Source organism: Triticum dicoccoides, chromosome 6A, assembly GCF_002162155.2.
Source record: "Triticum dicoccoides isolate Atlit2015 ecotype Zavitan chromosome 6A, WEW_v2.0, whole genome shotgun sequence".
NCBI classification, from domain to species: Eukaryota; Viridiplantae; Streptophyta; class Magnoliopsida; order Poales; family Poaceae; genus Triticum; species Triticum dicoccoides.
Window position 1 is genome coordinate 403,999,505 of NC_041390.1, and position 27,744 is coordinate 404,027,248.

General features: G+C 50.1%; 1 protein-coding gene across 1 annotated transcript; it reads left to right on the forward strand.

Moving 5' to 3' along the window:
- The first annotated feature begins 21,632 nt into the window (after positions 1 to 21,632).
- On the forward strand, positions 21,633 to 26,552 carry LOC119315881 (UBP1-associated protein 2B-like). The gene is made up of 3 exons (XM_037590333.1): positions 21,633 to 21,811; positions 24,890 to 26,112; positions 26,256 to 26,552. The coding sequence occupies exons 1-2, from the start codon at positions 21,633 to 21,635 to the stop codon at positions 25,779 to 25,781; spliced, it is 1,071 nt and encodes a 356-aa protein (XP_037446230.1). The 3' UTR covers positions 25,782 to 26,112; positions 26,256 to 26,552.
- Positions 26,553 to 27,744: the final 1,192 nt, after the last annotated feature.

A 27,744-nucleotide genomic window follows, 5' to 3' on the forward strand; every position in this document is an offset into this window, starting at 1 on the left:
CCAGAGTTTTACCTCGTCGGCCATGAAGTTCGTGTCGTTGTCAGTGATGATGCTGTGGGGGACGCCATAACGGTGTACAACCCCGGATATGAAGTCTATCACCGGTCCGGATTTGGCCGTTTTAACAGGTTTGGCTTCTATCCATTTGGTGAATTTATCCATCATGACCAGTAAGTATTTTTTCTTATGGGTTCCCCCTTTAAGGGATCCAACCATGTCAAGCCCCCAGACCGCGAAGGGACAGGTAATGGGGATTGTTTGGACGGCGATGGGTGGCATGTGGCTATGATTTGCAAAAAGCTGGCAACCGGCGCAGCGTTGGACCAAGTCCTGTGCGTCTGCCCAGGTCATCGGCCAATAAAAACCTGTACAGAAGGCCTTGCTTACAAGGGCCCGGGCTGCGGCGCGGTGGCCGCTGAGTCCGGCGTGAATTTCTGCCAAAAGTTTCCGCCGTTCCTCTTTGGAGATGCACCTTTGAAGGACTCAGGTAGTGCAGCGTGCCTCATTTTGGTCCTCGGGAAGTTCCTGCCTAGTTAGGTAGGCCAGGAATGGTTCTGTCCATGGGGCAATGACGGCCATTATTACATGGGATGAAGGTGTTATTTCGGTGGCAGAGCCTCCGATTATGTTAGAGTGTTTGGTACCGGGCATTTTGGCCGGGTCCGGACTATTGTTACCGGTGTCCCCTTCCCATACCACGGATGGTTTAAACAACCTCTCCAAAAAGATGTTGGGGGGGGGGACCGCATCGCGTTTTGCACCAAGGCGGGCGAGGATATCCGCCGCCTGATTGTTTTCCCGAGCCACATGGTGGAATTCGAGCCCCTCGAACCGAGCTGACATCTTTAGGACGGCGTTTCGATAGGCCGCCATCTTCGGATCCTTGGCATCGAAGTATCCATTTATTTGGGCTGTTGCGAGGTTCGAATCCCCACGCACCTCCAGGTGTTGAATGCCCATGGAAACTGCCATCCGAAGACCATGCAACAAGGCTTCGTATTCGGCTGCATTGTTGGAGTCTGTGTACAGTATCTGTAGTACGTATTGAACAGTATCTCCGGTTGGGGACGTCAGGACGACGCCAGCCCCAGACCAGCCAGCATTTTGGAGCCGTCGAAGTGCATGATCCAATTGGAGTATGCGCCGTACTCTTTAGGGAGTTCGGCTTCTGTCCATTCGGCGACAAAATCGGCCAATACTTGCGATTTAATGGCTCGCCGAGGTTTGTATGTTATGTCAAATGGGGGGGGAGCTCAATGGCCCATTTGGCAATCCGGCCCGTGGCGTCGCGGTTGTTTATAATATCATTAAGTGGCACTTCCGAGGCTACTGTAATCAAACACTCTTGAAAGTAGTGTCGCAGCTTCCGGGATGCCATGAATATCGCATAGGCTATCTTTTGATAATGTGGGTACCGTGATTTGCATGGAGTGAGGACAGTGGATACATAATATACTGGCTTTTGAAGAGGGAATTTATGTCCGTCCGCTTTTCGTTCGACGACGAGCACTGCGCTTACAACCTGATGAGTTGCCGCAATGTAGAACAACATTGGTTCACCGATGTTGGCGTGGCCAGGATTGGGTTGGTTGCCAGTATGGCTTCTATTTCTTCCAATCCGGCTATGGCAGTGTCCGACCACTTGAAGTGTTCAGTTCGCCGAAGGAGGCGATAAAGAGGTAATGCATTTTCTCCTAAGCGGGAGATAAAGCGGCTTAGAGCCGCCACACATCCAGTTAATTTCTGGATTTGTTTGAGGTCCATTGGGATAGCCAACTATGACAGAGCCCGGATTTTGGCTGGATTAGCTTCAATTCCTCTACTGGAGACAATGAAGCCCAGGAGCTTTCCGGCTGGTATGCCAAAAACGCATTTTTCCGGATTGAGCTTGATGTCGTATGTTCGGAGGTTGTCAAATGTGAGCCTCAAGTCGTCTATTAGAGAGTCGACATGTTTGGTTTTGACGACCACATCATCCACGTATGCTTCTACTGTTTTGCTGATCTGTTTCTCCAGACATGTCTGAATCATGCACTGATATGTTGTGCTGGCGTTTTTGAGCCCAAAAGGCATTGTGTTGAAACAGAAGGGGCCATATGGTGTGATAAATGCCGTTGCGGCTTGGTCGGACTCCGCCATCTTGATTTGATGGTAATCGGAGTATGCGTCGAGGAAACACAATGACTCGTGTCCTGCGGTAGCATCGATAATTTGATCAATGCGGGGGAGGGGGAAGGGATCCTTTGGGCAAGCCTTGTTGAGGTCCTTGAAGTCGACACATCGGCGCCATGATTTGTCCTTCTTTGGTACCATCACCAGGTTTGCTAGCCAGTCCGGGTGTTTTATTTCTCTAATGAATCCGGCCTCCAATAATTTGGCTAGTTCGTCCCCCATAGCTTGTCTCTTAGGTTCAGAGAAACGCCGAAGAGTCTGCTTGACCGGCTTGAATCCCTTTAGGATATTGAGGCTGTGCCCGGCCAGCCTGCATGGGATTCCTGGCATGTCTGAGGGGTGCTAGGTGAATATGTCCCAATTCTCGCGCAGGAACTCTCGTAGTGCGGCGTCCACGGCGGGGTTTAACTGTGCCCCGATGGAGGCTGTTTTTGTAGGGTCCGTTGGGTGGACTTGGAATTTGACTATTTTATCCTCTGGTTTAAAAGAGGTGGACTTGGATCTCTTGTCAAGTATCACGTCGTCCCTGTCCACTATGGAGCGTAGCGTGGTTAATTCCTCGGCCGAAAGGGCTTCGGATAATGCCTTGAGGGCCAATGCGGCTGTTTTGTTTTCGGCGCGGAGTGCTGTGTCCGGATCACTAGCGAGAGTGATGATTCCGTTGGGCCCGGGCATTTTGAACTTCATGTACCCATAATGGGGTATGGCTTGGAAGATCGTGAATGCCTCCCGTCCTAAAAGGGCGTGGTATCCACTACTGAACGGGGCCACTTGGAATGTAATTTATTCGGACCTATAGTTCTCCGGCGTGCCGAATACCACATCTAGTGTGATTTTCCCAGCACAGCGTGCTTCTCGACTAGGGATAATTCCTCTGAAGGTTGTGCTGCTTTGCTCAATGCGGTTCCAGTCTATTTCCATTTTTTGAAGAGTTTCCTCATAGATGAGGTTCAATCCACTGCCGCCGTCCATGAGTACTTTGGTGAGTCGAAAGCTGTCCACAATTGGACTGAGGACCAGTGCAGCTGGTTCTCGGCCTGTTTGGAATTTAGGTTCGTCACTAGCATTGAAGGTAATAGTTGTGTCGCTCCATGGATTTATTGCTGCCACGTGGCAGATTTCGGCGAGGCTTTGGAGTGTTCGCTTGCGCCTATTATTTGATGCAAAGGTTTCAAAGATTGTTAATACCGTATTGTTATCCATGAGATGGTGCTCTGTGGCATTTGGGATGAGAAGATCCTCACCGCTTTTGGCCACCTGCCGGAGTATCCAACATGCTCTAAGGTTGTGTGTTGGTATGGTATCCGCTGTACTATGAATTTTGCAGGGTCCGTTAAGCCATCCCTCCAATACGGTTCCATGCCCTGTAGAGGGTTTTTGTTTCTTTGTAACTAACTCGGGTGTCTTATGATAGTGCACCCTTTTACTTCGGACTGGGTGTATATTCTGAGCCGGATTATCCCAAAATTTTGTTTCGGTTTTCCAGGCGCTTTCCATTGCACAACACTTTCATACTATGGACGCCAAGTCAGCGAAGCGTGATATGTCATGGCGACTCAATGCGTTAAGGATTCCCTTGGCCGTGCAATTATTGCAGAAAAATGAGACTGCGTCTTCCTCGCGACAGTCCTTAACCTTGTTCATCACAAGGAGGAATCTGGCCTAATAATGATGTACTGTTTCATGGGGCTCTTGCCTGATGTGGGAAAGATCGTTTATGTGTGGGTGGGTGGGTGGGTGGATTTGAGTTCGAACCTCCACCCGATCTGAGACCCATGGGCCGAGGAGTTTCCAATCTTGGAAGTTCGAATTCCGAAGTGTTGCCCGATAAGTCTGGCCCACTGCCTGACTCTAGGTTTAGGGCTTGGGTGATGTCCTCCCGTGAACGGGTATCCGGCTCAGAGAGCTCGGGAATCCAGACATAGTTAGTCCTCAAGATAGAGGAAGAATCACCGCGTTGTTCCTCCACCACCGCAATATGATGGGTGACTGGTGGAGAGTTAATCTCCCTTTGATCGGGTTTAAGACCAATCTGATCGTAGTCCGTAGCGACTCCCAAGGTGGCGATGCAATCCAAGAGCTCATTTAGGGAAGAGAGCTCCATTGGATCCATCTGCTCGATGAATTCCGAGCCGACGTGGAGGCTATTTTTGATGACCCGAGAAGTCATTGTCGGTGCAGCAGCCGAACAGGCGGTCATGATGAAACTACCTAGCTGGAGAGTTTGGCCGACAGCCAGGGCTCCCCCGGCGGTAATGTTGTTTTTAACAACGATACGAGGCATCCTTCCTTATGGCGAGGGCACAGTAGAACTCCCAATGAAAGCACCAATGTCGGTGTCAAAACCGGCGGATCTCGGGTAGGGGGTCCCGAACTGTGTGTCTAAGGCGGATGGTAACAGGAGGCAGGGGACACAATGTTTTACCCAGGTTTGGGCCCTCTTGATGGAGGTAAAACCCTACGTCCTGCTTGATTATTCTTGATAATATGAGTAGTACAAGAGTAGATCTACCACGAGATCGGAGAGGCTAAACCCTAGAAGCTAACCTATGGTATGATTGTCTGTTGTCCTACGGACTAAAACCCTCCGGTTTATATAGACACCGAAGGGGGCTAGGGTTACACAAGGTCGGTTACAAAGGACGAGATATACATATCCGTATTGCCTAGCTTGCCTTCCACGCCAAGTAGAGTCCCATCCGGACATGGGACGAAGTCTTCAATCTTGTGTCTTCATGGTCTAACAGTCCGGCCAAAGGATATAGTCCAGCCGTCCGGAGACCCCCTAATCCAGGACTCCCTCAGTACCACTGATATCTCAGGAGCAGGCTTAGGCTAACCATGGGTTGCAGGTGGACCAAGCCGCAGCAGCGGGCGGCGACCCCAGTGCGGCAGCCCCACTCCAGGCAGGGGCGGCGCACTGGGGGCTGCACGGAAGGCGTCGTCCGGAGATAGGTCCTTTGCCGGGGAGGCGCCGACGAGCCCTCCCCCGGCAGAGGGACCGTGGTCGCCGAGGGCGCCTCTAGCATCCCCTTTGCCCCTTGGCATCGTCCTAGTTTCCGGACGCCCCAACGGTGGTCGAGGGTGGCTCAAGGCGGGGCCCTTGTCTGGCAATCTGAAGCAAGGCTCGCGCCTGTGTAGGTCTCCGCCCATAACACTCTCACGTAATAATGAGTGGGGCTGTACACGCCCCAGAGTCTCTGGAGAGCCGCCCTCGGGCCTCGGGGGCTCCTGCCCACGTCCTAGTGGAAGCACCATGCTCAGCACTGGCCGTCGACGTTGTCCCCCAATGACTATGCTCACGGCCAATAAAAGCACTACGCTCTGTGCTAGTGAGAAGACAAGAAGACTAGCTAGGTGCCGGACGCGACCATGTGCTTTAAACCCCTTTTTCTGTAGCTCGATTTGCCGCCTTTTTGGATTTGAACTCGCGGTTGTATTTTCATTGGCAAAGCATGGGGGGCATCTTTTCTCATTCATGTTGATTTCTTGAGTTTTCTGGCTCCATGCCTTGTTTCGAGGCCAGCGCCTACCGCCCCTCCCCTACGATCGCCTCACGAGCGGGGGCTGGGCGTGGTATGCGTGCGCATCTCACCGTGATCTAATGCTCGTCTCTCGCAAGGCCCTCTCAGGCGGACCAGCGGGCTCCTCAGAAGCCCGAAACCTTGCGAGCCCGCGAGAACTCCTCTCGGGATAACTACACATCAACAACTACAAGGCCGGTCTGAGGCCCGCCTAGACCTCAGTTACTGCAACAATTTTACGGAGGAACTTGAGAACTCAAAAAAGCACGTCTTAAGTCTGGCTCAGGGAATAAAACAATGGTCTGATTACATGAGGGGCTCCCCCTCCCCAAAATGCACTTACATCTTTGGGGGCTATGCCCAAGCTTTTGTGCGCAGGTTCAAAACAAGGAGCGCGGGCTTAATCAGACATGTCGCTCGCAACATCTTCCGAATCCCTCCCGGACATGCTACTAGCGTCGTCGCCTGCGTCGTTTTCACCATCATCGACCGCGTCGCCTTCATCCGCAACGAACACCACTGCGTCGTCATCAGAAGCGAAAGCTCTGACCAGAGCATCCACGTTATCATCCACCCAGCGCACCATGTTGCCCCGGATAGCTCCGGGCACTGGAGCGATGGCGGCATGGAAGTCGAAGTTGGGGTCGGCATTCTGAAGATGGCTGAAACGCGGGAAAACGCGCGCCCAAGGAGGCCACGGCTCTTTTCGTCAACGAGCTCGCGAGCCCTCTCAGCCCGGTCCTCCAGGCGCGTCACGACGTCGGTGAAGAAGCGAAGATGGTCGGCATAGTCTTCTGCATGAGGATGAGGGGCGTATTCGTCGCAGATGATGCCCAACGCCCGATTGGCCCTCACCCTGAGGTCATGGAGCATGGGGGCGTGTTCGCGCTGCAACGTCTGTCGACGAATCGCCTCCTCCCTACTCTGCTGCGCGAGGGACTCAGCAGCAGTAACTCGCTACTGAAGCGAGAGTAGTTCAGCATGGGCAGAGGCCAACTCGGCCTGCATGGAGATCAAGGCAGTTGCAGCGGCCTTCTCGCGCTGCTCCGCCTTAGCCAACCTCGACCCGAGGGCGGTGGTCCTGCCCTTAGCTTCGGCTTCCATGAGCATCAGTATAACACCCTCGATGCGGCTATATCTCCCACTTGTCGAAGCACGACTTAGAGGCATAACCGCATTGAAAGCAATGCCGCAAGTGAGGTAATCTTCGCAAACAACCCATGTAATACAATAAGGGAAAAGAGATACATAGTTGTCTTACAATCGCCACTTCACACAATACATGAATAAAGCATTACATCATCCAGTTACACACAAGGTCCGACTACGGAACCAAAATAAAAGAAGACTACCCCAAATGCTACACAGATCCCCGATCGTCCCGACTGGGCTCCACTACTGATCAACTAGAATGAAACAACACGAAGGACAAGATCTTCATCGAGCTCCTCCTTGAGCCTGGTTGTGTCGTCCGCACGTACTCATCGGCACCTGCAAGATGGTTTTGGAAGTATCTATGAGCCACGGGGACTCAGCAATCTCGCACCCTCGCGATCAAGACTATTTAAGCTTATGGGAAAGGTAAAGGTATGAGGTGGAGCTGCAGCAAGCGACTAGCATATATGGTGGCTAAACATACGCAAATGAGAGCAAGAAGAGCAGGCAAAGCACGATCGATAAACTATGATCAAGAAGTGATCCTAGAACAACCTACGTCCATCATAACTCCAACACCGTGTTCACTTCCCGACTTCGCCGGAAAGAGACCATCATGGTTACACACGCGGTTGATGCATTTTAATTAAGGTCAACTTCAGGTTTTCTACAACCGGACATTAACAAATTCCCATCTGCCCATAACCGCGGGCACGGCTTTCGAAAGTTCAAATCCCTACAGGGGTGTCCCAACTTAGCCCATCACAAGCTCTCACGGTCAACGAAGAATATTCCTTCTAGCGGGAAGACCCGATCAGACTCGGAATCCCGGTTACAAGACATCCTCGACAATGGTAAAACAAGTCCAGGAAAGCCACCCGATGTGCCGACATCCTGATGGGAGTTGCACATATCTCGTTCTCAGGGCAACACCGGATAGGTCAAGCTACGAGTAAAACCAGCCCTCAAGTTTCCCCGAGGTGGCCCCGCAGGCTGCCCATTTCGGACCAACACTTAGACAAGCACTGGCCCGGGGGGTTAAAATAAAGATGACCCTTTGGCTGGCCTAACCCAAGGGAAAAATAGGCTAGGTGGCAAATGGTAAAAACAATGTTGTGCCTTGCTGGAGGAGTTTTATTCAAAGCAAACTGTCAAGGGGTTCCCATTATAACCCAACCGCGTAAGGAACGCAAAATCCGGGAACATAACACCGATATGACGGAAACTGGGGCGGCAAGAGTGGAACAAAACACCAGGCATAAGGTCGAGCCTTCCACCCTTTACCAAGTATATAGATGCATTAATTAAATAAGAGATATTTTAATATCCCAACAAAACATCCATGTTCCAAACATGGAACAAGCTTCAATCTTCACCTGCAACTAACAACGGTATAAGAGGGGCTGAGCAAAGCGGTAACATAGCCAAACAACGGTTTGTTGGGACAAGGTGGGTTAGAGGCTTGGTTCAACAATATGGGAGGCATATAAGCAAGTGGTAGGTATCGTAGCATAGGCATAGCAAAAGAGCGAGCATCTAGCAAGCAAAGATAGAAGTGATTTTGAGGGTATGGTCATCTTGCCTGAAATCCCGCAACGAAGAAGAACGAGTCCATGAAGAAGGCAAACGGACGTAGATGAACGGGTCCTCACAAACTTGACGTTACCGGAACCAACCCGAAGAAGCAAACACCGGAAAGAAGCACACAACGTAGTAAACAAACCAACACATGAACAAGATATGATATGCGGGATGCGGAATGCGATGCATATGCATGATTTGACAAGAGATGAATGAACCTGGCCTTAACATGGAAATCCAAGTGTGCCACTGGAAAGGTGAGGTGAAATCGATTGAAAACGATATAAAGATCACCGGAATCGGAGTTACGGTTTGGAAAAGGCAAGCAATTCAAATATGGCACCGGTCTGCGATAAACAGCAAGTAGCCATCTAAATGCAACAAGTTAAACATGTAGCACACAAACATGGCAACAAAATACATGGCAGGGATCCATTCATGATGCTTAACAAAAGATGAACACTGAGCTACGTCCAAATCATCCATTAACAGGTTCAACCAAGCATTGCAAAAATGCATTTGGTAAACAAATTTCAGACTTCGTGAAATTAACACTTGTCTGGAATTTCAGATCAGGTAGCACACTTTAGAGCATGAAAGCTATATGCTACAGGACCTCAACATGGCAAAGTAAAGCATGGCATGGAGCTACTCAAGGAGCTTAACAAAAGTCCCTTAGTGACCTTGAGCCAAAAGGGATCAGAAAATACATTTGGAAGCATGTGAACATGGCAAAAACATAATCAGTTCTCAGACTTGGTGAAAACTGGAGCATGTTGAAAACAGATATCAAGTAGGCATGTTTACAAGCTCGATGCACTCACTACAGAGAAAGGCACGACAATATAAGCATACACCCAACAAGAATACACATTATACAAGCTAGACATGGCAAGAACAACAACATAGCATGCACGGATGAACTACAACATCCTCGGCAAAATCGCTAACAAGTAGACAATCTGCCCAGATTCACGAAATAGCAAAAGTAGATCTCGATTGACTCAAGCTAGGGTGCTCCATAATTGCAAACAAAGACATGGATGGATAGAACACTACAAGATTAACAAATCATCCTTACTAATCATCCTCAAAAGAGGCACGGATCACTAGGAAACAACATGAACATATGGCATATTGAGATAAATAGATCAAGGACTTAGTGGAAATGCTAAGTCCCTGAAATCAGCATTAACGAATGCTCCACTTTGCAAGCTTGTGCTAGCCACCACACACATCACAAAAATACATGGATAGCACCCCTGGAAAGATGGCATGGCATATAACAAAACACATGTAGAGCTCAAGAGCATATCATGCACACAATAATCATGGCAAAAATGACAAATAGCTATTTCGTGCAGCAGATCTGACAATAAACTCAAATAGCACTCTTCCAACAGCATTTTGGGCATCACGATGAACTCAAATGAAAATGATGCAATGAGATGAAATGATGTGCTCTCTGAGGCAAACATTTTGATAGGCTAAACGCGCAAAACGGAGCTACGGATGCAAAGTTACGACATGATGAACATGGGCATATGAAACATGGAAATCTCGGGGGCTTTGTAGAAATTGGACCTCTCTGAGAAAGTCAACCCGGGACGGAGATGTGCAGGACAGAGGGATCCGGATCTGGACGGGGCATTTGGATCGGGGGAGTGGTGGATCTGGTCCCGATCCACGGAACCTGCCGGAGACGATGGAGATGGCCGGACTTGGAGGAGACCTCGCCGGAGCGCGGTGGAGGAGGACGCGGGGCTCACTGAAGTTGCACCGGGGGCAGACCCGGCAACCCAAAGCAGCGGCGGGGCGCATGGCGGCGGCGGCGGGGCCACGCCGGCGAAGGGCGGCGCCGGCGGGAAGGAGGCGAGGCGCGGTGGCGCATGGCGGCGGCCGGAGCGGCGCAGGAGGCGGCTCGGGCGGGCGCGATGCCGAGCGGCTGGCGGCGGCGACCGGGCCCGGAGGACCCCGCGCGGGCCCTGGCGGGCCGGCGGGTGAACCGCGGCGGCGGGGATGAGGCAGGAGGCCCGGTGGCGCGAGCCGGTTGGCCCGGAGCGGCGGCGGAGCTGAGGTGGCACGACGCTATTGGGCGAACTGAAGTGGCAGTGGCGGCGGACATGTCCCGCCGGTGGTGGGGAGTTATGTCCGGCGGCGCGAGGAGGAGTTTGCTAGGGTTTGGACTGCGCGAAAATTCGGGGAGAGCCACATATTTATAGGTAGAGGGAGCTAGGAGAGTCCAAATGAGGTGCGGTTTTCGGCCACGCGATCGTGATCGAACGACCGAGATGATGGAGGAGGTTTAGGTGGGTTTTGGGCCAAATTGAAGGGGTGTTGGGCTGCAACACACACGAGGCCTTTTCGGTCCCTCGGTTAACCGTTGGAGCATCAAACGAAGTCCAAATGGTACGAAACTTGACAGGCGGTCTACCGGTAGTAAACCAAGGCCGCATGGCAAGTCTCGGTCCAATCCGGAAATGTTTAACCCCCACACATGAAAAGAAGGTAGAAAAGACCACCAGGGGAGATAGGAGCGCCGGAATGCAAAACGGACAACGGGGAAAATGCTCGGATGCATGAGACGAACACGTATGCAAATGAAATGCACAAGATGACATGCTATGCAATGCATGACACGCAAGCAATGACAAGGCTACAACAGCGAATAACTGGACGACACCTGGCACATCGATCTCGGGGCGTTACAACACTCCACCACTATGAGAGGATCTTGTCCCGAGATCTAGAATGGCACCGGAGGGACAACGGAAAAGGAAGAGAAACGGTAGAACTAAGTTGCTTCTTTAAAAAACGAGTGAAACCAAAGAACCTTGAAAGGTTAAACAAATTGGAAGAAAGAAAACAACAGAGAAGAATAAAGTTAAAAGCGCTCTATTACGAAAAAGGGAAAAGAAAGAACCGAATCGGGTAGCACTTCGGTTGAAAAGAGATGAAGACTTGATAAAATGAGAGAGCTTGAGCAAAAAGGGACACAACACTCGGATGGAAACGAGATAGAGAAGGCATAATAATGATATAATTTGGAGAGAACTCCGGTAGAAAAGAGAAGAAATCTTGATAAGATGAAAAGAAATTGAAGGGATGACACAACACTCCGGTTGAATGAACTAGCAAAGAAAAGAACATGATCTTGACAAAACAAGATGATGGGTCGAAGAGAGCAACATCACAATGCCTCCGGAACAAAAGTAAGAATGGAATGAATGAAGGAAAAAAACGAGAGCACGCTTACAACAAATGCTAGAACAGAGTTGTTGGGAAACCAACAGCGAAAAGAATAAGATTGATATGGTCTTATGGAATACATCTCATATTATGAGGTGACAACCTGCCACTCACGGGAAAAAGAATTGGATTGGATTGATAAAAACAAGAAGGAGACGAGAAAGCTATATCACCGGGAGGATAAAAGAAGAACTTGGGTCATTTATAAGCACCATAATAGCAACAAATCTTAGAGAAGGCTTTAGGTGAAGTATAACCCCAAGATAACTCCAAAGAAGAGATTGATGGATTTAAAATACCTCATTCTTAACCACATGTGAATCATGAGACATGAACTCAAATTATCAAGAATCACATAATACCACCTCGAATGATACGGTTGAAAGAATTGCACTCCAGATTGCAAGATGAAGAATGTTTGAGCTCCTTAGAGACGAATCTCGATGAAAAACTTCGAGAAGGAATTAAATGCTTGATGAACCATCATGTAGAACCTCCATGAAGAACTCCGGTAAACAAAAGGATGAATCAACCGAAAGGAAAGAGAAGTTGAAAACACAAGGTGAATCCTTGTACCGATTTAGATGAATCTGCATGGTGAAATAATTGAAAAAGGTTGGAACTCTGGGAAAAAGAAAAGATGAAACAATTGAAATCAGGAATTTGATGAGCCTCCAGAATAGGGAATTGAATAAACTCGATGAAACAAGAATAAGAATTACGTTATGCGTATCCATCCCCAATTTAAATTGATGACAAGCAACAGATTGCATACAACTTATTCTCGTAGAAAGGATTTAGAGAGATATGGCGCAAACTTGAGAAGGTATTGAACGAGCCGCCGGAAGGATTGAAAACAACAAATGAATTGGTATGATAACGAAAGAGAAGCACCCTTGAACGAACCACCGTAAGAATTGACAACGAATAAATAGATATGATAGCATGGAAGAAAAATCCTGAATAGCCACCGTAAGAATTGGAACTGAACGAAGTAAAGGGATGAATCACCGGGAAGAATTTGAGAACGAGTGAAGATACTTGAGGGGATTTAGATACCACTGAAACGAAGAGATCACAAGCTAATTAGAGAATATTGAATGATGCACCGGTAAGATTGGAGGATGATAACTGAAAGGCTGAGAACGAATAACTTGAGATGATGGGCTCCGGATAATCAAACTAAAAAGACTCCTGAATTGCCCCTGATGGGTGAAAAGAAATCTCACAATCAAAACCAATTATGAGAGGATGGCATAGGATGGGGCAATATTTGAAAGAAACTCTTCTTCGGTCTTCAAAATCTGAGAATGACGATGAGGAACACCACCAAATTATTTAGACGCTCCGGAAGAATCAAAACGAATAGGTTGGGCCAACGATGAAAAGAATTCGACAGATCTTGGAGAAAAGCATTTGACTGATGATAAATCATTCTTACGTCAAACTTCAAAAGAAATTTGAGGATAGCTCCGGGAAAATAAGAAGAGTCAGGTAAGATCCTGGGAAAAGACCTATGGGTTAGGGCCCACTCAAAAGAAACACTGTTGAAAAGATTACTTGAAAAGGAGAAAGCACCGGTTGAATTAGATGACTTGAATGAGATAACATCCTCGAAAGAGCTTGAACGAATGTAGAGTGGGAAACACGAATCTTCGAGATATCTTGAGCACTCCGGAACAATTGAATAGCGAGAAATGACTGAACATGAGGTGCACCGGCAAGAGAATGTATTTGAAACGAGGAAAAGATATGATCAACAAGACTTGAATTGGTTCCACCGGAGAAGATAAAAGAAACGAAGAATGATGAACTAGAAGTTCCGTTAGTATCTTCATGAGAATCACCAGATAAGAACATTAAAGGAAAAGAATGGAAAGGCTTCACAAGAATAAAAGGATACTTGATTAAGACATCTGAGTCCTCGAAGAAACAAGGGTGGGAGGGTGGGAAAACAAAGGCAACTTGGGACGGATGAAACAAACACCGTTGAGAAGAACTGATAATGATCTTGCAAAAATTGACAAGATTTGACCCACTTGAAGAGAAGCACACCGGTAGAAAAGGATTGACATGGCAATCTTGATTATCAAGAAGGATTAGTATTTGCATAGGAGTATGAGAACGCCGGTTTGGAAAGGTATGGAATCAACATTTGACATCGAAGCAACTCGAATACCACAACTGAAACAAAACAAAGGATTGGCTTGCAGAATAAGCCGGAACAAACATATGATAGAGATTTCGTCCGAAGTTTTCGTGGTGGGGCCTACACGGGCTCGATCGTACAGCACCATCATGTACAGGGCAGTGCACATGACATACGAAGCGTCCCCGAGTCGGCATAGCAAAGGACTCTTTAAGACACAACGAGACTACTTTAAAACCGACCGTGAATAGGCGGACCACTAGACGCCGAACCCCAATTTCATATCATACATCTGTCAGAAAGATTTCCTAAGAGCTACTTGAATTCCCACTTATGAAACTCCCGAACCTTTCCGGTTATGCAATCAGGTGTTGGGGTTACAGGGGAAGCACAATATCTCACCCAAAACTAGCAAATCCTACATCCAGCTGTACCCATCCTTCAACACATAACCAAGAAACCTTCGGAAATCATCTACCTTAACCTTCGAAAAGCATCCGTTATACAAGTTATGGCAATACTCCCGAACTCCCGCCCCAGTACTGGGTGGCGTCGAGGTTATCTCACCAACGAACTGCATAAAAGAGATTTTCGATGTCGGCGTACTAAACTCAGGTATTCCAGAACTGCAACGATAAAATTGTGATGACAACACCTCGGAGCTCAACTCCCCGGGACACTGCTACAACCCCTAAAGACAGGAGGCACCAAGAATAATGTTCTCGTCACAAAACCATCGGAACGATTCCAAGATACCCGCGAGATCCTAAAACTTTTTTTTAGTGAAATTTGAGAAGAGAAGAGTCAAAACTCTACGTCAGGATGCCTTACCAGAGCGATGAGGAGACTGGGGAGTAAAAAGAATTCCTAAACTCTCCGATATATAATTCCTAAATGACTCAAAACATTTTTCTAGACACAACTTGGCCGCTAAAAACGATCAAGCAATGGGGCTCCTAAGGTCGGGGAAGGCTCTGATACCAACTTATAATGCCCTCGATGTGGCTATATCTCCCACTTGTCGAAGCACGACTTAGAGGCATAACCGCATTGAAAGCAATGCCGCAAGTGAGGTAATCTTCGCAAACAACCCATGTAATACAATAAGGGAAAAGAGATACATAGTTGGCTTACAATCGCCACTTCACACAATACATGAATAAAGCATTACATCCTCCAGTTACACACAAGGTCTGACTACGGAACCAAAATAAAAGAAGACTACCCCAAATGCTACACAGATCCCCGATCGTCCCGACTGGGCTCCACTACTGATCAACTAGAACGAAACAACACGAAGGACAAGATCTTCATCGAGCTCCTCCTTGAGCTTGGTTGCGTCGTCTGCACGTACTCATCGGCACCTGCAAGCTGGTTTTGGAAGTATCTGTGAGCCACGAGGACTCAGCAATCTCGCACCCTCGCGATCAAGACTATTTAAGCTTATGGGAAAGGTAAAGGTATGAGGTGGAGCTGCAGCAAGCGACTAGCATATATGGTGGCTAAACATACGCAAATGAGAGCGAGAAGAGAAGGCAAAGCACGATCGATAAACTATGATCAAGAAGTGATCCTAGAACAACCTACGTCAATCATAACTCCAACACCGTGTTCACTTCCCGGACTCCGTCGGAAAGAGACCATCACGGTTACACACGCGGTTGATGCATTTTAATTAAGGTCAACTTCAGGTTTTCTACAACCGGACATTAACAAATTCCCATCTGCCCATAACCGTGGGCACGGCTTTCGAAAGTTCAAATCCCTGCAGGGGTTTCCCAACTTAGCCCATCACAAGCTCTCACGGTCAACGAAGGATATTCCTTCTAGCGGGAAGACCCTATCAGACTCGGAATCCCGGTTACAAGACATCCTCGACAATGGTAAAACAAGTCCAGGAAAGCCACCCGATGTGCTGACATCCTGATGGGAGCTGCACATATCTCGTTCTCAGGGCAACACCGGATAGGTCAAGCTACGAGTAAAACCAGCCCTCAAGTTTCCCCGAGGTGGCCCCGCAGGCTGCCCATTTCGAACCAACACTTAGACAAGCACTGGCCCGGGGGGGGGTTAAAATAAAGATGACCCTTGGGCTGGCCTAACCCAAGGGAAAAAGAGGCTAGGTGGCAAATGGTAAAACCAATGTTGTGCCTTGCTGGAGGAGTTTTATTCAAAGCGAACTGTCAAGGGGTTCCCATTATAACCCAACCGTGTAAGGAACGCAAAATCCGGGAACATAACACCGATATGACGGAAACTAGGGCGGCAAGAGTGGAACAAAACACCAGGCATACGGCCGAGCCTTCCAACCTTTACCAAGTATATAGATGCATTAATTAAATAAGAGATATTGTGATATCCCAACAAAACATCCATGTTACAAACATGGAACAAGCTTCAATCTTCACCTGCAACTAACAACGGTATAAGAGGGGTTGAGCAAAGCGGTAACATAGCCAAACGACGATTTGTTGGGACAAGGAGGGTTAGAGGCTTGGTTCAACAATATGGGAGGCATGATAAGCAAGTGGTAGGTATCATAGCATAGGCATAGCAAAAGAGCGAGCATCTAGCAAGCAAAGATAGAAGTGATTTCGAGGGTATGGTCATCTTGCCTGAAATCCCGCAAGGAAGAAGAACGAGTCCATAAAGAAGACAAACGGACATAGGCGAATGGGTCCTCATAAACGCGACATTACCGGAACCAACCCGAAGAAGCAAACACCGGAAAGAAGCACACAACGTAGTAAACAAACCAACACATGAACAACATATGATATGCGGGATGCGGAATGCGATGCATATGCATGATTTGACAAGAGATGAATGAACCTGGCCTTAACTTGGAAATCCAAGTGTGCCACTGGAAAGGTGAGGTGAAATCGCTTGAAAACGATATAAAGATCACCGGAATCGGAGTTACGGTTTGGAAAAGGCAAGCAATTCAAATATGGCACCGGTCCGTGATAAACAGCAAGTAGCCATCTAAATGCAACAAGTTAAACATGCTACAGCACACAAACATGGCAACAAAATACATGGCAGGGATCCATTCATGATTCTGAACAAAAGATGAACACTGAGCTACGGCCAAATCATCCATTAACAGGTTCAAACAAGCATGGCAAAAATGCATTTGGTAAACAGATTTCAGACTTAGTGAAATTAACACATGTCTGGAATTTCAGATCAGGTAGCACACTTGAGAGCATGAAAACTATATGCTACAGGACCTGAACATGGCAAAGTAAAGCATGGCATGGAGCTACTCAAGGAGCTTAACAAAAGTCCCTTAGTGACCTTGAGCCAAAAGGGATCAGAAAATACATTTGCAAGCATGTGAACATGGCAAAAACATAATCAGTTCTCAGACTTAGTGAAAACTGGAGCATGCTGAAAACAGATATCAAGTAGGCATGTTTACAAGCTCGATGCACTCACTATAGAGCAAGGCACGACAATATAAGCATACACCCAACAAGAATACACATTATACAAGCTAGACATGGCAACAAAAAAAACATAGCATGCACGGATGAACTACAACATCCTCGGCAAAATCGCTAACAAGTAGACAATCTGCCCAGATTCACGAAATAGCAAAAGTAGATCTCGATTGACTTAAGCTAGGGTGCTCCATAATTGCAAACAAAGACATGGATGGATAGAGAACTACAAGATTAACAAATCATCCTTACTGATCATCCTCAAAAGAGGCACGGATCACTAGGAAACAACATGAACATATGGCATATTGAGACAAACAGATCAAGGACTTAGTGGAAATGCTAAGTCCCTGAAATCAGCATTAACGAATGCTCCACTTTGCAAGCTTGTGCTAGCCACCACACACATCACAAAAATACATGGATAGCACCCCTGGAAAGATGGCATGGCATATAACAAAACACATGTAATATCATGCACACAATAATCATGGCAAAAATGACAAATAGCTATTTGGTGCAGCAGATCTGACAATAAACTCAAATAGCACTCTTCCAACAGCATTTCGGGCATCACGATGAACTCAAATGAAAATGATGCAATGAGATGAAATGATGTGCTCTCTGAGACCTACATTTTTATATGCTAAACACGCAAAACGGAGCTACGGATGTAAAGTTACGACATGATGAACATGGGCATATGAAACATGGAAATCTCGGGGACTGTAGAAATTGGACCTCTCCGAGAAAGTCAACCCGGGACGGAGACGTGCAGGACAGAGGGATCCGGATCTGGACGGGGCGTTTGGATCGGGGGAGTGGTGGATCTGGTCCCGATCCACGAACCTGCCGGAGACGATGGAGATGGCCGGACTTGGAGGAGACCTCGCTGGAGCGCGGTGGAGGAGGACGCGGGGCTCGCCGGAGTTACACCGGGGGCAGACCCGGCGACCCAAAGCAGCGGCAGGGCGCATGGCGGCGGCGGCGGGGCCACGCCGGCGAAGGGTGGCGCCGCGGGAAGGAGGTGAGGCGTGGTGGCGCATGGCGGCGGCCGGAGCGGCGCAGGAGGCGGCTCGGGCGGGCGCGATGCCGAGCGGCTGGCGGCGGCGACCGGGCCCTGGCGGGCCGGCGGGTGAACCGCGGCGGCGGGGATGAGGCAGGAGGCCCGGTGGCGCGAGCCGGTTGGCCCGGAGCTGCGGCGGAGCTGAGGTGGCACAACGCTATTGGGCGAACTGAGGTGGCGGTGGCGGCGGACATGTCCGGCCGGTGGTGGGGAGTTATGTCCGGCGGCGCGAGGAGGAGTTTGCTAGGGTTTGGACTGCGCGAAAATTCGGGGAGAGCCACATATTTATAGGTAGAGGGAGCTAGGAGAGTCCAAATGAGGTGCGGTTTTCGGCCACGCGATCGTGATCGAACGACCGAGATGATGGAGGAGGTTTAGATGGGTTTTGGTTAAAATTGAAGGGGTGTTGGGCTGCAACACACACGAGGCCTTTTTGGTCCCTCGGTTAACCGTTGGAGCATCAAACGAAGTCCAAATGGTACGGAACTTGACAGGTGGTCTACCGGTAGTAAACCAAGGCCGCATGGCAAGTCTCGGTCCAATCCGGAAATGTTTAACCCCCACACATGAAAAGAAGGTAGAAAAGACCACCGGGGGAGATAGGAGCGCCGGAATGCAAAACGGACAACGGGGAAAATGCTCGGATGCATGAGACTAACACGTATGCAAATGAAATGCACAAGATGACATGCTATGCAATGCATGACACGCAAGCAATGACAAGGCCACAACAGCGAATAACTGGACGACACCTGGCACATCGATCTCGGGGCGTTACATTCAGCTTTAGGTCGTACCTATTGGCAAGATCAGTGCAAGCCTCCGCCACCCTGCGGTCCACTTCCTCCTGGATCCTGGCCTCGCGCGCGATGGCGTCATCTTCCGCCTGAGCAACCTGACGCTCCCTCATCTCCAACCGCTCAATCTTGAGGCTGCGCTCTGTGGCCTCCAACATTAGCGCTTCATTGCGCTTCAAGATCTCTTCCTCATGGGACAGTGCCCCCTTCATCGATGCCAAGGCAGCTCTACGCGCCTCCACCTGCTACTCCAGGGAGGCATTCAGGGCCTGGAGCTCCCTCCTGCGCTTCTCGGTGACATCGTGGCGGTGGTCTGCCTCCCTGGCCTCCTCCAAGGCTCGGGCACTGGCCTCGCGCGAGGTTGCGAGGGATGCCTTGGCTTTCGCGTTGGCATGCTCACACTAGAGGCGCCCGAGGTTGATGGCCACCTTCAATTGACGCCATTCATCCACTAGCCAGAGACCCTCAGTTTCAAGGCGGGCGTCGACGTCCACGAGCTCTTCCCCAAGCCAGCTCAGTGCACCCATCGCTTCCCGGAAGAGCTCGTGACGGACAGCACCCCGCTTGCGCGCAAGCTCGAATGCACGACCGGGTCCGTCCTCCACGCTGGGAGTCGTTGAAGAAGTTCAAGGCGGCTCACCTCCTCCCAGCAGGGGGCTAGAGGCCGGAGTCCTTCCAGTCGCCCTACGGGCCCCGTCGGGGTTCCGGAGGAGTGGAGGCTCGTCACCCGAAGGAGAGGCCAGAGCCAAGGCCACCTAGCCACGGTCAATAACCAGAGGAGGAGCCCTTGGCACACTTTCCGCATCCCGGGCAAGGCCGCAAAGGACGGACGGCAAGAACATGGGGTCGAGACGCCAAGCCGGCGTGCTTGCCTCTCTGGCCGACCTCGCACCAAGTGCGGCAGGCTGGCTTGGGGCGCTCAAGGTAAGCAGATGACTCGAGGCAGGAGGAGGTAGCTTCTCGGGAGACTTCGTCGCCTTAGCAGAAGGGACCCTGAGGGACCACAGTCAGGAGGGGAAGCGGTACTCGAGAAATTACAAAGATAAGGTACTCACTCATCAATAGCAATGTACTTCCTATGCTTCAATGGTCGAAAGGCGTCACCACTGTAGCTTGGAGACCCCTTCCTCTTGCGGAGCGCCGCGAAGTTCGGTTGGAGCCGGCCGAAGCCCTGGCCGCGGTCACCAAGGCCGGGCGTGGATGGTGTGACTCCTGAGGAGGCGACCTCAGGGGTGCTGGACCACGCGGAGACCTCGGTACTCGCCTCATGGCGGTTCACCGGGACCTCGGGGGCTCCGACCTCACGAGCATCGGACTGTGCCGTCCCCCATGCCGCTTCCTCAGGACGGCTCTCCAAGGTCCCGGGGGACGACACCTCAGGAACCCCGAGTGGTGCCCGTTCCTCAGCAGCAGTGCCGCAATCGCTCGACCGCGACCGCCCCCCTACGCCCACTCCTGGGGCGGGCATCGCGCTCGCGGCTGGTAGGGGGGCCATGAAGGCAGGGCTCTCGCGAGGCCCTTCAAGGCCAACTGGGCATGGTCCCCATTCATCGAAGAGGGGCATCTGCTTCACGAACTCCACCTTGTTCGAGCAGCAGTACAGAAGACAGCCCTCCTCCGACAGGTTGGCTGGCATCGGGTCTCCAGTCAGGAGCTCGAGCACCATGCACCGCGCCTCAGGAGGAACAGTCGGAGCCTGAAGCCTCATGTGGTCCCCGTAGCCAGAGAAGCTCCACATTTGCCGAGAGTGGCGCTGAAGCGGAGCGATGCAACACCGGATGAACTCCTTCACCACCATGGGCGTCGTCACTCTAAGGTCCTTCAGCCTGGTAAGCCGGAGCTAGACATGGGCGAGCTGCCGATCGGTGAGCTTCGCGTGCCCCCAACCGGAGCTCGGAGCGACTGGAATCCAAGGGAGAAGCAACAGGGGGCTGCGCATGCCAACGTCCACAAACACCCACCTCTTCCTGAAGCCTCCGATGACCGGCGAGAGCTCGAAGTCGATCCCCTAACCGGCCGTCGCCGCGACGGCCTGAAGGGACACACACCCTGAGCGCTGGAGAGGGTCTGTTAGATGCAGCGAGAAGAAGTGGTGAAGCAGGGCCATGGAAGGGGCAATGCCCACCATGGCTTCGCAAACGAAAGCAAAGACAACAAGGAGGATGATGGATTGGGGATCGAGATGCAGCGCGTTGATCTGGTAATGCGAGAGCACTACATTGAAGAGATTGAGAAGGGAGGGAAGCAAGCTTGCCGAGAGGGCGTGAAGATGGATGGGGACCTCGGTGGTTGTCTTGTCAACTTCGGCGCAGGAAGCAGGCTAGGCCACCATCGCCCCCCACTCATTGAAATCGGCGGCAAGCGCCGGGCGCACCTTGCCCATCGCCTCTTGGTTGAGCACCACCAACCGCTTGATGGCGGGCTCGAAGACTAGCGTCGCGGGGGCCGAGGTACGGGACTCCTTCCTTCCCTTTCTTCTTCCGGCTTGGTGCCATGGCGGCAGGGGGAGTTGGCGTCAGATTGGACCAGGGGAAGAGATCCGCTGCCTTTCGGAAGATGAGGGAGCAGCGGAGAGTGCTGCTTATAAAGGAGGCAGAGCTACGAAGACGACAGTGGTTGCCTAGCCAGGCAGAAATCGAGGCTGCGTGGGGAAGTGGAGGCGCCCACGTCCCGTCAGTCGCCATGCGTCGATCGAGGCCGCAGGCTATTGGGGCCCGCGGTGCTCCGCACTTGACCCTTGGCTTCGCCGCGAAGCCAAGCACGAGCGCGCCTTGGCCTCGGGGGCTACTGTCGGCGTCCTAGGAACGGGGGTACCTAAACTTGCCTGCCTGCGGCTCAGGGCATGGCTCCACTAGCGTCCTGGCGCGGCCCATCTTCATCAGCAACCACTCAAGACCCTCGCGAGGGGCCAAGCCTCACGAGGCGGACGACACCAAGACCTCCTCAGGGGTAGCCTCACTAGGCTGGCTCGCGAGGAGTGATACGTCTCCAACGTATCTATAATTTTTGATTGTTCCATGCTATTATATTATCAACCCTAGATGTTTTATATGCATTTATATGCTATTTTATATGATTTTTGGGACTAAACTATTAACCTAGAGCCCAGTGCCAGTTTTTGTTTTTCCTTGTTTTTGAGTATGCAGAAAAGGAATACCAAACGGAGTCCAATTGACGTGCCAATTTTTGATGATTTTTTATGGACCAAAAGAAGCCCCCGAAGTAAAAGAGTTGGGCCAGAAGAGTCCCGGGTTGTCCATGAGGGTGGGGGCGCGCCCTACCCCCTGGGCATGGGCATCTATCTTGTGGACGATCCAGAGACCCCCCCTGACGTGAGACCTACGCCAAAAATTCCTATAAATAGAGAAGCCCCCAGAAATAAACCTAGATCGAGAGTTCCGCCGCCGCAAGCCTCTGTAGCCACCAAAAACTAATCGGGACCCTGTTCCGGCACCCTGCCGGAGGGGGGGGATCCCTCTCCGGTGGCCATCTTCATCATCCTGGCGCTCTCCATGATGAGGAAGGAGTAGTTCACCCTCGGGGCTGAGAGTATGCACCAGTAGCTATGTGTTTGATCTCTCTCTCTCTCTCTCTCTCTCTCTCTCTCTCTCCCGTGTTCTTGATTCAGCATGATCTTAACGTATTGCGAGCTTTGCTATTATAGTTGGATCTTATGATGTTTCTCCCCCTCTACTCTCTTGTAATGGATTGAGTTTTCCCTTTGAAGTTATCTTATCGGATTGAGTCTTTAAGGATTTGAGAACACCTGATGTATGTCTTGCATGTGCTTATCTGTGGTGACAATGGGATATTCACGTGATCCACTTGATGTATGTTTTGGTGATCAACTTGCGAGTTCCGTGACCTCATGAACTTATGCATAGGGGTTGGCACATGTTTTCGTCTTGACTCTCCGGTAGAAACTTTGGGGCACTCTTTGAAGTTCTTTGTGTTGGTTGAATAGATGAATATGAGATTGTGTGATGCATATCGTATAATCATACCCACGGATACTTGAGGTGACATTGGAGTATCTAGGTGACATTAGAGTTTTGGTTGATTTGTGTCTTAAGGTGTTATTCTAGTAAGAACTCTAGGATAGATTGAACAGAAAGAATAGCTTCGTGTTATTTTACTACGAACTCTTGAATAGATCGATCAGAAAAAATAACTTTGAGGTGGTTTCGTACCCTACAATAATCTCTTAGTTTGTTCTCCGCTATTAGTGACTTTGAAGTGACTTTTTGTTGCATGAGGGATTGTTATATGATCCAATTATGTTATTATTGTTGAGAGAATTTGCACTAGTGAAAGTATGGACCCTAGGCCTTGTTTCAACGCATTGCAATACCGTTTACGCTCACTTTTACCACTTGCTATCTTACTGTTTTTATATTTCCAGATTAAAACCTATATCTATCATCCATATTGCACTTGTATCACCATCTATTCGCGAACTAGTGCACCTATACAATTTACCATTGTATTGGGTGTGTTGGGGACACAAGAGATTCTTTGCTATTTGGTTGCAGGGTTGTTTGAGAGAGACCATCTTCATCCTACGTCTCCCACAGATTGATAAACCTTAGGTCATCCACTTAAGAGAAATTTGCTACTGTCCTACAAACCTCTGTACTTGGAGGCCCAACAACGTCTATAAAAAGAATGTTGTGTAGTAGACATCAAGGAGCGGAGAGATGAAGGAGAGGGGCACCTCGCGAGGTTCGCATGACGTGAACCATGACGACCAAGGCCAGGCGGGCGCCAGCGGGCGCAGAGTGCCAATTTTCTCTTTGGTGCTAAAGGGCAGGCATAGGCGAGGAGTCCTGAGGAATCAGGCAAAGGTTTCTATATCGGTGCAACGAGACCAAGACCAGCAGGACGACAGGACGGAGGTCATCAAGGAATCCACGACGGTGTCACCACCAGAACCTTTGGCAGGTGAAGACCACCTTTTGTCAGGATAGCTTGTACTAGCTGCCCCCTTCAAATTGGCCGTTGTGGGATCCCTTCCCGCCTAATATTTGTGAAGAGGACCCGGGTCTCTATAAATAGGACTAGCCACCATCATAGGAGTGGACAGATCATTCAGACCCTTCGGACACACACAAGCTCATCGAGCTCAAGAATATTTCTTCTCAGGAGGCTGTTCTTTCCTTGTATTTGTTCATTCTCAGCCTATAAGGCAATCCACCACACCATACTGGAGTAGGGTATTACACCGTAACGGTGGCCCGAACCAGTATAAACTCTTGTGTCTCTTGTTCCTCGGGTTTGGCGGGCTAGACTTTGAGATCGTTGCGAGAGCGTGAGCTAGGGGGAGTGAGATCTTCATGCACACCCCAGAGTTTGAACCTCAAAATTTTTGCCAGAACCTGTAATCCGACAACTTTTACTCCTGATGTTAGAGCACCCGCTATGATTTGGAATTTTAAAAAGAACCCTAGCTCCGAAAATAAGTACAGATAAGCGGAAAAATAACTGGATATCTCATTTCATAGCTGAGCTGAGAGCTGGGTGAGGACTTATATAGTGCAGAGTTACAGAGTTACTGTCAGAATGCCCGACAATTGTAGAGCTACAGTTTAAGCAGCGAAAACTAGACGATGGCTGCCAGCCGTTGGATCCAAGATAACTCCCTCCACCGTCCGATCTACATAACTGAGCCAAGCGCTGACTGATGGACTGAAGAACCGGCACTGCGCCAACAAGTTCAGGTAGCAGGGGTTGTGACAATGCTCCCCGTGGAGATCACACTTGTCCTCAAGTTGTGTTTGCTGGAAACCAGGTAGCAGGGGTTGTGACAAAGCTAGGACAAGGGGAAGAACGAACTCCGCGACGAACCCACAACAGCCGGCGGCCGATGAGTGCAAGGAGGAGGAAATCATCGAGGGGCTTCCTGAGCCGTTCAGTAGGGACGAGCTCCTTGACGTCCTGGTCCAGGTCCGCCTCCGAGATCCCACCCTGCTCTCCCGCCTCGCCACCTCGGCGGCCTCCGACGCCGCGCATCGCCGCCTCTACATCCACGGCCTCAGCCCCAGCGGCACCTCCGCCGCGCTAGCCGCCGCCTTCGTCCCCTTTGGGGTCCTCGATGGGTGCCACGCCGTCGCTGACCGCGCCACCGGCCGCTGCCGCGGCTATGGCTTCATCATCCTCCGCCGATGCTCATCCCGCCGCCGCGCCCTCGCGGACTCCTCCAAGCGCGTCGGGGGCCGCCCCATTGCCTGCCAGTTCGCCTCGGTCGGTCCCGCCGGCCCTTCCCCCGGAGGCACGGGCCGCAAGCTCTTAGTGGACAGGGTGCCCGCCCGCACCTCGATCGACGAGCTGAGGAGGTTCTTCTCCGAGTTCGGAGAGATCGAGGCAGGATCCCTCGTCGCCGACCACGCAACCGGGCAGTTCTGTGGGTACGCAACCTTCCTCTACAAGTCTCCCGAGGGGATCGCCAAGGGGCTTGAGGAGCCCAGGAAGGTGTTCGACGGGTGCGAGCTCCATTGCAGGCACGCACAGAGGCAGACCAAGAGGAAGTGTGCCACTGCCGCACCTGAAGACACCGGTTGCCAGATAAATGTCACTCGTGCAGCGGCCTTCCAATTTCCGTTCCGAAGGAGATACTCTCAACTTCCTCCACGCAGTCACTTCTAGGATCAAATTCGCCAGTGGCAAAGGAGATTAGCTCAGCCAAGGCTCTAATCTGTCAGAATGTCACAACAGGGGCTGGCATCTTGGGTGCATTTCCTCTGGTCGCCGTTCTGCCCTCTTCACCGGGTTGGAAAACGTCGGATAAACATTCCAGAGTAGCCGTTTGCCTTCCGTAGGCCCGTTCACATTGACATGCCGGGATGGTTAGGGGTCAACTAGACAAGGCTTTAACACAATGTTACCTTGGACAATAGGTAAACATTTTGCTAGCCAAGTGACGGAATAAGGACGCAGTGAATTTAGCAGACATCAATTGCACATTTGCATAGAACAGGTACTTTTCTTACTGAAAATAAGAAAGAGATTTCAGTAATCCTGACTTTGGAATACTTAATGCAATAAGTCAGTAAGAGCACGCGTATAATCTGTGACCGAATGCATCTATATCTAATTTTGCTGTGGTGTCACTTTTTATAGGGTAGATGGATGAAGAGACAAGATTGAGGAATCCACAGCAAATTCAGGGTTAATATTATTGTTTGCTGCCAGAAGAGGAAGCAACCTGTAATTTCTGCTAATTGAATTTGCTTCTCCTCGATGTAATTACGGTTTACTTTATGGTCAACAAGTACAAATTTTCTTATTTGAATCTCCTCTATGTTCTACATTGCAAGGCTCTAAGAAATTCAGTACACGTATAACCTGCTGCGATTTGTATGGTTGTAGCTAGCCACGTGTATTACCTTCTGCGATTTGCCGATTTGTATGCTTGTAGGTAGCTATATCCCTATATGTATAACCTGCTATGCTTTGTACTGTTGTATTCCATAGGAAATTTTTCTACAGGGTTTCTGTACTAAATTTCAAAGGAAAAATCATTTACTTAAATTTCTAGGAATGCTTTCAATGCTTTTTCTATGGGGCGATCAGACATGGTTTCTTGCGGAGATTCAAGATTACATGACATTGCAATTCTTAATTTTCTTATTTCTATGTTTTTGATGAGAATCAAAGAGGCTTTGTCTTAGCAATTTTGATCATAAGGACTGAACAAATGAAAGCTAGCACTTCTGCAGTTTCACTCCGTAAGCACCGATTAACTGGTTAGGTCGTGTTTTCTTTCAGTCCCTTTATTAAGGTTTTTTGTGCATTGTGTTCGAATACATTTCTAGCTGGTCACAGGACATGCCCGCCATGGAGGTTGTTCTACAAGCATGCAATAATGAAGGCAAGAAGAGTGTGCACCAAAGACATGATTGACATGCAGCAAACGCGATAGGTTCTTCATCACCTCCTCATCTGGGGTAAGCCATTTCTCTGTGCACCTCGCTGCCCTTGCAGACTGTTAAGCCAGGAAAGGTGCTCAATGAAATGCAAGAGTGAGGGCCGTTCACACCATGGCATGGCGTGTCATCATCGTGGATGCTGCGACAACTGTGGCACCAAAGAGGAAGGTGTGGAGGACTTGCAGCACGGTCCATATGCCCTGGCCTCCTCATGTGGTATAGCCGCTTTCTGCGCAGCCTGTTCTCGCAGGCTGTTAAGCACTGGTGCAGAGGTGAATGGATGGTGTTCGACAAAATGCTGGAGCAGTGGGTGGCGCCATCATGGAACCTGCCATGGGTTGGTATCAGCACATTGTCGGTGAGGTTGAGTCAGCTCCCACGACAGGTGCTGCGACGGGATCTATGGTCCTAGACCAGTGGCAGAGCCAGCCCGTTATCAGAGCCTAGGCAATGTATAGTTGGAATTGCGTTTTTCAGTGTTTTCCTGTGCGAGCTCCTTGTTGAGTCCTTGCTCTCTTGTACCGTTTCAGTGGGGTTCACCAGCTGAGCCCGGGTAGCTGCCCAGGCTTGCCGGGATGTAGCTCCGCCAGACCGGCACTGCCACTGACCGGCTCTGACAAGCAGTGTGTGCCTATGCTGTGAGAAGTGTGATGCCAGTTCTGGTATAACAGAGAAGCAGC

What these genes read in the sequence shown, in the direction of transcription:
- LOC119315881 (XM_037590333.1), top strand. Translation starts at nt 21,633, where the DNA reads ATGGCGGCAGGGGGAGTTGGCGTCAGATTGGACCAGGGGAAGAGATCC. An exon ending in AGTGGAGGCGCCCACGTCCC is followed by an intron (nt 21,812 to 24,889) that starts GTCAGTCGCCAT and finishes CTCCCCGTGGAG; the next exon opens with ATCACACTTGTCCTCAAGTT.